Here is a 9630-nt window from a genome sequence, read left to right on the forward strand (position 1 = left end):
GGGGGGACGGCAGCAGGGTGCCATTTTGCGCAGTGGTGCCATGTCGTGCGGTGAGATGGCAGCAGGGGGCTGCCATGTCTCATGGCGGGGGGGACAGGGAGGCATCATTTTGTGCAGCGGTGCTGTATCGTACGGCGGCAGGGGGGCGCCGTGTTGCATGGCGGGGGGGGGCACTATTTTGCACAGAGGTGCCATGTCGTGTGGCAAGGTGGCGGCCGGGGGTGCCGTGTTGCGTCGCGGGGGGTTGGCAGCAGGGTGCCATTTTGTGCAGTGGTTCCATGTCGTGCGGCGAGGTGGCGGCTGGGGGCACCACGTTGCGCTGCAAGGCGCCATGTCGCACAGCAGTGCCATGTCGCGTGGTGGGGGGGGGCAGGCGGGGGACCCTTCCTGCCTGCCCCCCCCCCCGCCCACCCATCGCCACAAAACGCTAAGCTACTGTGGGAGCTGCAATCTGGAGGCTACTTCGGCGTTGGTGAGCGGCCCTGTGGGTTAGAGCGGGCGGCGTTACCCCTGGCTCCCTCCCAGGTCTCACGGGGGACTGAAGGTGTGCTGTGTGCCGCCGGAGAGGGCTGCTTTTTTTTATTAGGACATACTTTAATTTTCTGCAGCAGAAAGAAAACAAGTTATCTCTCAACTTCTGTATAAATACGCAAGCGGAAATTCTGGAACTTGGAACTGCAAAATCAAGATTCGGTGGCTGACGCTCTTGTGTCTGGCTCGTGTGTGGGGTTTGTATGCGTTGCTTTCATGAGCATCTTCGATCTTCTGCATAATATCTTTTCTACAAATGGCTTGCACAGGAACATGTATATCAAAGGGTCCATGCAGACGTTTGTGGTGGCGAGCCACAGCGTGCTTTCCTTGGCCACAAAAAGCTGGTTCTGCAGGCGGCAGTCCATCCTGCCTCTGGTCTGACTTAGGGTATAAGGGACCCTGCAGAAGTGAAATGGGGCAAAACACAGGAAAAACACAGTAAAAACAATGAATACTTTCCCCTTTATCTTTTGTTGGCTTTTGTTATCTTTCCTCTGTGTCTTTGTGTAAGACTCGTACACCTTCTTGGCAATAACGATGTAGAACAGCAGCATGAGGACTAGAATGGTCCAGAAGATGAACTGACAAATGTAGTTGACAGCTTCGTGCCACTTGAGCCCGAAGTTGCTCTTCAGCGAAGCACACTTCTTCACGGCTCGTGGTGTCGCTTTCCTGTTTGATAAGATCATATTTGGCAGAGAGAGAACAAAGAAAAAGAGCCAGACCAGGCCTGCAAGGATTTTTGCTGAGGTGACGTTTTGCACCCAGAACTTCCCAAAAGGTCTCACAATCTTGAGAAACCTGTCAAAAGCAATGAGACCAAGTAGTACAATACTAATATACATGGTTTCATAAAACACCACAGCTGAAAAGCGGCACACAAATGCTTTGAGTTGCCACGGTCCCAGGCCAGAGTCTGTAAGGATCTTCAGAGGAAGCATCAGAGTCATTATAAAATCAGAAACTACTGTATTTTTCAAGTAGACAATGAAAGTAGATGTGCTTGGAATATGGAAGAAAGCCCAAAAAGCCAAGCTGTTCAGTGAAAGTCCCAGAAGGAAGACAAACGTATACAGTGTTGGGAACACCAGGTGGATAATCCTGGTGTCTCGGTGGCATGGTGGGGAGGAGGGTGTTCCGCTGGAATTACTGATGATACTCCCATTTGCAAATTCTCCCATCGTTTGAAACAGACTGAGGGGGGAATAAAACATAAAAGGCAACAGTTTTATATTTGAAATGACATGTTCTTCACTGTGCCTAGCAGGTGTATACAGACGAACAAAACTCCTCTCAATGTACATACCTTAAATAGATTGACCAATTTTCCTTTACATATAAAATCTAAGTTTTGTCTAAGTCTTTTATAAGCTGATGCCCTCTAATAAAGTTAAAAATGGTATATATTCGTTATTGAGGCCTAATATAACATAATAGCAAAGTGTAGCAGCAGAATGCCTAGAAGACAGTTTGCATTTACATGGAAATATATTTTAAAATATAATAATACATTGAATAGAAATTTTATGCTTATGGCCCAAAAGCAATATTATTCTGGGGAAGCGGCTTCTGATATTTCTTACCAAGCACAGACCATTTTTTCATTTCCCAGTGCAGATCTAAATAACGTCTTTTCAGGATAAAATGCATGCTCCTGATCATCAGCCTCTTTTACACATCAGAGCCAGACTCCCTGCCTGCCCCATTACACCGTGTGAGCACGACGATGCCGCAAGTACCTGTACAAGTGTGGCAGCAGCGTCTTTGTCTATCTTCTTTTCATGCGCCGTTCCTCTGCTGACAGAAACCTTGAGCAAAGTATTAGGAATGGGGAAATGTGCATAAAGATGAGACTTTTTCTGCTGGTGATTTTGTGTTGTTTCCTTCCCCATTTTCATGTATTGCCCTAGTTAGTTATCACATCTTGCTCTGCCTTTTGCTGTGTGGCAAGAAGTAAAATTCGTTTTCCTTTATTGATGAAGAAAGAAAATGACTGTGTCCATCAAAATAGGCACATTTTCTGGCTTTGTGTGTGTGTGGTACAGATCTGATGGCAGCTATATTGTGCCATTAAAATTTGTTTCCTTTAGAGACAAGAAATGATAGAACATAGAGCATTTCCAGAAATCTTCAAATTTAGCTCTGAGGTAGTTTTTTTTTTTTTTTTTTTTTTTTTTAATGTGTGTGTGAATACCTGTATATTTCTGGATAATGATAGTCATCGTTAAGTGATTGATTGGCTTATTAGTTTCAGGAAAATTCTTTTCTTAGTCTTCTCTTAAAATGGAATGAAGCACCACAAACTTACTCAACTACAAAATCACATGCACCAACATATTTGGAAACCCAGTATCTTTTCTCTGTAGACTGAGCAATAAGCCAGTTAAACAACTGAAGGCATGAAAAACTACAGTCCTTTTGTTGTGCTGTGTATGTTTTACACTGGAATGAACAGCTAAGGATTGAAATCTGCTGGATAATAATTAATATTAGAAGAGTCAGGAAAGAGGAGGAATGAAAACCATAAGCAGCCTTAAACTGTGAAATACATTTTCTTTGTGAGACTGTGTATGTTGGCAGTGAACCAGAGTTTGACCTCCAGAATGGGATTTCTTTAGGAGTCTTTGAGGCAAGGTGATATGGCGTGGTGATTACAACCACCTTCTGCTTCTGGCAAGGCTGCTTTTGCTGCATGGTATGCTTTGTATTTATTGTGTTGATTTCCAAGATGAATAAAATCCATCTTCTTTTTATCTCCACTGGTAAATATAATCATGAATGCTTGTGAAATCTTTTAGTTCTGGCAAAAATCTACTAATAACTTCTTGATCGAGTATTAAAGGGTCACTTCATTTTCTGTGAAACGCAAAATTCAGAACACGTGGAATCTAGTGTGCTTCTCTGTACCTATACCTTTTAGTGTATGTTTAACTGAGTTGTGTGATTTGTCTTGTATTTTCCTGTCAACTGACATAATTTAGAGTTCTGACTCCTTACTTTGTGATTTGTAAAAGGCTCATGTTCAAGCCCTCTTTGTGGGCAGATGTGGATTGCTGTGGCTGTATTGAAGATAAGGTCATGTATAAGCATCTACGTTACAGTTAAGGTAGGTGCGTGTGCTGCTCTCTGTGTTAAATGGTTGGTCGAGAGTGTAGAGCCTTGAGGATGAGCAAGGTGAAGGTCACCCTCACCATCATCAGCATTTGAAATGTGTCTGAGTGCCTGACTTGAGTTCAGTTCATGCATCAAAGGCTCTATAAAGCTGAGATAGTCCATTGCGATGCCCCAGAACTAATTTCCAAGGCAGCATCTTCTGCCTTTTCTTCCCTGCTCACCTCTTGACATTGCTCCCAACTTCAGACCCAGGTGCTAAGTACCTCTGGTTATCATCTCAGTGATTTCTGCTTAGTACGTAAGACAGCTGTAGTATCTGTTGCCTGTGTATCTTGTTTGATCAGGAGGAGCAGCTGTCAGGTAATTGCCACTCTCTTTCTGTGTGCAAGTGCAAAAGATGTGAGGAATGGGTGTTGGTGTGGCAGTGGGGCGCATTGTGTTTCCCTTCCATGTACCAGCTGGGAACTGATCGATGCTGCGCACTAGCCAGTCACAGAAAATGCTCTCAAGTGACTGATACGATTGCTTCCAGGGAAATAATGATTCCCTGTTTTTTGCAGTATAACCCAGTCTCTAATTGTAACCATTGTTAGTGCATATAGCAGTATCAGCAATGCACAAAATAATTTGTAAAATGTTTGATTTATTCTGGCAGGCCATCAGAGATGCATCAACTCCACTGCTGAGTACTGAAATATTAAGTAAACTGTTTTAACTCTGTAGGATGTTGGATATCAGTCTAGAAAATTCTTTGTGCCCTGCTAAGGACAGGATAACCTTACCAGAGAAAAATGAGCAGGATAGTGGCTTTTGATAGGACTGAGCTCTTGCAAAGTGGCGAAACAAAGAGCTATAATTTATTACAGTAGCCTAGGATCTTTTTCACATGTAGGTGTTGTTATTTTTTTTTCCTATTTTTTTCTACTTTTCCAACTGAAATGGCTTAAGTAGTTCGTATTTTTGTATTGTGCATAGTTGCCCTCAGTAATCAGTAAAAATTTAACCTTGAGTCTTTCTTTCCGTGAAATTTTAAGGGAAATCTGCAATCTGCAGATTGAAGTTTCAGACATTTTCCAATATAATATATTAATCTCTATAAAAGTGTATACTTTTTGTTTGTTCTTCACATAGTAAGGTAGAATATTTGAAGATTTAAGTCACATCTAGATAAGCCTGATTATGAAATAATTAACTATGACATGGAACTATTAATTAGTGGCCAGTGTATTAAAAATTGCAAGCATATAATGCAATAAAAAAAAATGTTACTCTGTTGCCAAAAGTCTGGACAGATTGGTAGATTATCTATATATGTCCTATATTTCTACTTGTATGACAATTGCATGGAAGGTGACAACTCGCTGTATTTAAAAATCATATTTACTGTAGATTTTATTTGCATCTCTCAGATCTTGTTTTGACATGGCCAAATTTTTTCTGGGCTGAATTCAGTATGAACTGTAAAAATTAGGCGGTTCATAATCTTATCCTGTAGCATTTCATGACTTTAGCTTAGCTTTTCCTTATAGTTCTAACTAGAAGTTCTGATTTTTTCCTAGTAGTTCTAAGAAGTATATAGGCCATGATCAATTGATGCTCTTTTGCTTTATTCAAACTTTTTAATTTCTCCATTGACATTTTGCAACCAGTAACATTAGTTCCAGTGTGCTTGTGCTTCATCTTCAGGACAAAAAAGAAGTTGGCAAAATTTGAGACATTGACTTTAGCAGAATGAGAACTGGTGCTTTTTTTATTCAAATAAACATAGCTGTCTAAATAGCGATACAGTTGGTTCTTAGCTCTATAACGGAGTCTCCCCTGTGTCATCTCTTTCATTCTGCTGTGCAGTCCGCGTTCTGAGTTCTGACGGCATTGTGTGTTTGCACAGCATGTTTAGCAAGGACTTTCTAAAGGATTTGCAAAGAAAAAAGTAAATGAATGGGTCTAGACAGGCATTTAGCGATGTCAGCCAGAGTGTGCTCTCTTTCAAGTAAAACAAGGTCGTCTGAGCAGAGCATTCAAAAACATGTCTTGTTTGGCTCAAAGTGTAGGGAATTCTAGTAAAATGGAAAGGCACAAAACAAATAAAGAACACTGCGATAATGATAAAAACCTTCAGATTTACAGTCTTTTTGGATGCTGCTTTTCCTGTGCATTTTGTCCTTTTATAGGATTTGTAGAGTTCTTTGGTTATGAGTATATAACATACAACTATGACTGCTAAATTAACCCAGAAGATCAATTGACAAATGTAGTTTACAGTTTCATGCCACACTAAGCCGAACTCGGATTTCAAGAGAGCACACTTCTTTACGTTTTTAGATGTCTTTTTCTTGTTTGTTAGAATCATATTGGGTAATGAAAGAGTAAACATTGATATCCAAATTGCAGTGGACAGGATCTTGGCACCTAAAAGGCTCCTTGTGGTTGGTGTTCTGAATGGCGAAGTGGCTTTCTGATAGCGATCAACAGTTATTAGACCAAGAAACAAAATGCTAATGTACATGGTGAAGTAAAACACAACCTGGGTGACCTGGCATACAAATCCTCTCAGTACCCATGGTACCAGCTTTGCATCACTAAGGATTTTAAATGGAAAAGTTAGGACCATGAGGATGTCAGAAATTACTGTGTTCTTGAGGAAGATGATGAAATTGGATTTACTGGATATTTTAAAAAAGATCCATGTTGCCAGGCCATTCATGGTGATACCCACCAGAAACAGAATTGTATAAAGCAAAGGAAAAATGACTTGACTGATTTTGTTATCACTGGTACAGTTGCTGTCGTTTCTAAAGTAGCTGAAGTTGTTTGTGGCTTTCATTTGCACTTCGTCTTTTCCCCCCTCCTTGTGAAAACAAAAGAGAGAAAAAGTTAAATTGGGAATCATCTCTGCCATAAGACTTTGACCTTTTAAATCTATTTTAAAATTTTTTAGGGACACCTTACATGGGGATTCTGGCTGCTGTAAGTTCTTGCATTTTACCTTGCTGTGGATGACATTTCTGTATATGGAGAGCTAGCACTAGATGAAGCAGTGTTTGGAACTGCGATCCTATCAGCCCCTCGCCCCTGCCTCATGTACTGAAGTAGGTGCGGGCGAGGTGAAGTGAGCCATGCCGTTCTCGGGGAGCCTGCGCATGGTGGTTGTCCCTACCGCCTTGGCTGGGCCAGCACTGTGGCTTCTCACCTGGCACCCAGGTCTCCAGTGCAGTTACTCATGGCATGCGAGGGCAGGACAGGGCTAGAATTTCATAAATGCGTGCGTGTCTTCCCAAACAGCTCTTTTTTCCTCTGAAGCAGGAGAGAGAAATGTCCTCTACATCCTTCTTAACATGGAAAGGGGGTATGCTTAAATGGCTTTTGACTGCAGATTTAGCAGGGACCATTTGAAATGAAAGGAATCAAATGCTCCTTTTAATTTTCTTTCTGCTTTGCTGATCATCTTTCTCAGTGGTATTGTTTTAGCCTGACGTTTTAGCTATTCCTGCAGCTGTTTTGTCTTTCTGTCTGTGCCCTGCCTGCTCAGGAACAACTCCTGTCTGCCCATGTTGAGCCAGTGTTTCAGCAAAGTGCCAGTTTCCAACCTGGACTTTAATTCAAAGGGTGAATCTGGCACCCCACAAAGTCACTCTTTGTTTTTTTCAAAGCAGGAATAAAGTGAGATGCAAGTAACTGCTCTTCAATATGCCTATGTAGCAGTTAGCTAAGTGTCTGTTATATTTAATACTTACACATTTACTACTAAATTCTCTTAGGTGAATTATTTGTGATTTTTTTTATATATGTATTACGTATTTGTACCTTTACTTCTGATCTGACTCTTCTTCCTGTCATTGTCCTAAATGAGTTACCTTATCAGTGCTAAACTTAGTTTCACTGACTTAAACCAACTTGGAAAAGTTGCACAGAAGTTGTGGTGCTCTGCAGTTCTGCAGTGAGTATACATACAAAAACATAATTGAAACTATTGCATAACACTGCTCACCTGTTAGTCCTGTATTACCATGAAATGAAGCTGCATAACCAAATAATGTGCTGACCAGTCTGTTACTCACAAGCACTGAACAGTTTGCATTGTGCTTACAAATAACTGGAGATGAGGACTAGCCTGAAAAACATTAGTTTTAATCTGAAAACCTTTATCAGATCCGATCCAAATTTGTTGGCTGAAAAAACAGGTAAGGATGTTGAATAAAAGTGTCATGTTTTGAAAGGAGTATATTTTAGGTGTGTAGTGATAGAATTCTAAAAATTTATATATTACAGTATGCTCTATATCTTTGTAAAATAAGGTGCTTCAGAGAGTTGAAGCTTAGTCAGTGTCCAAGTACTCTGACATTTTCCTTTTAAAAGGCCTAGAGTTTGATTTTCTTTATCTCAAAGGATTTGAAAAGAATTTCCAAATTGGCTTTGGTTTTGAATCATGTGAAAGACTTAGTTGCAGATTCTGATTCAAATGACATAAGTATTGCATAAACATGCAAAATCAGACAAAAAAATGAAAGAGAAAATTACCGTAGCGTGCTGTTGAGAAGCGATGAAATAGTTGTGTATGTCCTGGGATGGGAAGTTAAGGGTCATTTGTTGTTCCTTTTTCTGTATCTTCTGAGCAGGCAGGAGTGTTCATGTATACAGATCCTGCAGAGCAGAGAGCGAGTGGCGCAGGAGCCGTACATCCCAGTCTGAGGCTTAGGGCTCCATCCACGGGTTTTAAACCCTTTTCTTAGCCAAAGAAACAGCTGCCAATTCCAAGTGACGTTTTCAGTGCTTCTGCTTTTGTTTCCTCTAAAAGAGAGAAAGAAAAAGAATTTTCAAAAATAATTAGAGGTTTACTTCCTGCTTTTAACCTACACAGAGCCACTTTGTTAAAAATAGATCATTTATTTTATAAGACCATGCAACTTTTCCCAGTGGAGAGTAGCACTCCCACCTACCAGCATTTTGCCTTGTGATTGTGTGGTATGTATTGCTTAATATTATTCTGATATATAGCCTTTTTTTAAAAAAAATTTTGAATTAGTCTCATTATATATAGAGAAGTGGTGATTTATTGGTTTAGAGAAGATAATTGTATTACTGCACAAAATAATTACACGTTACATGACTTTCAGAGCTCTTCTCCATTAATTGCATTAATATTCCATAATACAGTTTATTAGAAACTAAATCTAGTCAGTTAACATTTAAATAAAGTATGCATATTTTAATTTCTTTTGAATATACCAACTAGAATTTTGTGAGTTGAGCTGCATCTTCTTTTTAATGAATTTGTATATAGCAATAAAAATGGTGTACAGTTGCTAGACATCTTGTCTTCTATTTACTAATTTACTTCTGAGTATCAATCCAAGGTATAATTTGGAGGGTCATCTGTCTCCTCAGTTTGTCCATATAGAGGCATACAGAATTCATAATACAAATTACATTTTTCCCTCTATATTTTCACTCTGTTTTGTGATTTCATTTGGCTCTGCTTCCCCAACATTGATAACCACAGGAGATGCTTTTGGAGTTAGAACATAATCGTCATAGAATGGTAAGGTTGGAAGGGACCTCTAGAGATCATTGAGTCCAATCCTCAGCATAGCCCATACAGGGACTGAACCCACGAGCTTGGCGTTAGCAGCACCACCTCTAACCAACTGAGCTAAACCTGCCCCTGTAGTTAGGGATTTCAGTGAAAGTTTGTTTTAAGTTTTGCTGATCATATTCAGGACAGAGTTCATAGCTTATTGTAGTCCAGGCTATTCAAGTCTCAATTCTGCAAGTGGTGATAGTAAAAAAGAAACGAGGCTTTATTCCTTGTTGTCTTTTCAGGATGAATCCTCAAGTCATGAATGTAACCAGCGCATGATTCTTCTTTATGGTGTTGGTAAAGAGCGTGATGAAGCAAGGCATCAGCTGAAGAAGATTACCAAAGATATCCTGAAAATTCTAAATAAGAAGAGTACAACTGAAACGGGTGGTAAATGCTTTGAC

The 9630-nt window shown here is 40.2% G+C and overlaps 3 protein-coding genes across 4 annotated transcripts in view; 1 reads left to right on the plus strand and 2 right to left on the minus strand.

The window, feature by feature from the left end:
• Positions 1–9630, plus strand: part of MED12L (mediator complex subunit 12L) — a 157155-nt gene that overhangs the window by 98525 nt on the left and 49000 nt on the right. For both annotated transcript variants that reach the window (XM_062582263.1, XM_062582264.1), the window contains exon 16: positions 9469–9616. In XM_062582263.1, coding sequence (XP_062438247.1) covers positions 9469–9616 — 148 coding nt within the window. The remainder of the gene's footprint in view (positions 1–9468; positions 9617–9630) is intronic.
• On the minus strand, positions 629–2467 carry P2RY13 (purinergic receptor P2Y13). The gene is made up of 2 exons (XM_062582277.1): positions 2274–2467; positions 629–1728 (listed from the first exon to the last, which is right to left on the minus strand). Exon 2 carries the CDS (start codon positions 1713–1715, stop codon positions 684–686), a length of 1032 nt encoding a protein of 343 aa, XP_062438261.1. The 5' UTR covers positions 1716–1728; positions 2274–2467; the 3' UTR covers positions 629–683.
• On the minus strand, positions 5450–8241 carry P2RY12 (purinergic receptor P2Y12). Its single transcript, XM_062582271.1, has 2 exons — positions 8167–8241; positions 5450–6496 (listed from the first exon to the last, which is right to left on the minus strand). The coding sequence occupies exons 1-2, from the start codon at positions 8230–8232 to the stop codon at positions 5450–5452; spliced, it is 1113 nt and encodes a 370-aa protein (XP_062438255.1). The 5' UTR covers positions 8233–8241.

Source organism: Rhea pennata, chromosome 9 (assembly GCF_028389875.1).
Source record: "Rhea pennata isolate bPtePen1 chromosome 9, bPtePen1.pri, whole genome shotgun sequence".
Classification (NCBI taxonomy): Eukaryota; Metazoa; Chordata; class Aves; order Rheiformes; family Rheidae; genus Rhea; species Rhea pennata.

Bases quoted from the DNA above. Each gene is read 5' to 3' on its own strand.
- P2RY12 (XM_062582271.1), bottom strand. From the start codon at position 8,232: ATGACCCTTAACTTCCCATCCCAGGACATACACAACTATTTCATCGCT. The intron at 6,497-8,166 runs GTAATTTTCTCT...TGTTTTCACAAG, and splicing joins CTTCTCAACAGCACGCTACG to GAGGGGGGAAAAGACGAAGT.
- P2RY13 (XM_062582277.1), bottom strand. From the start codon at position 1,715: ATGGGAGAATTTGCAAATGGGAGTATCATCAGTAATTCCAGCGGAACA.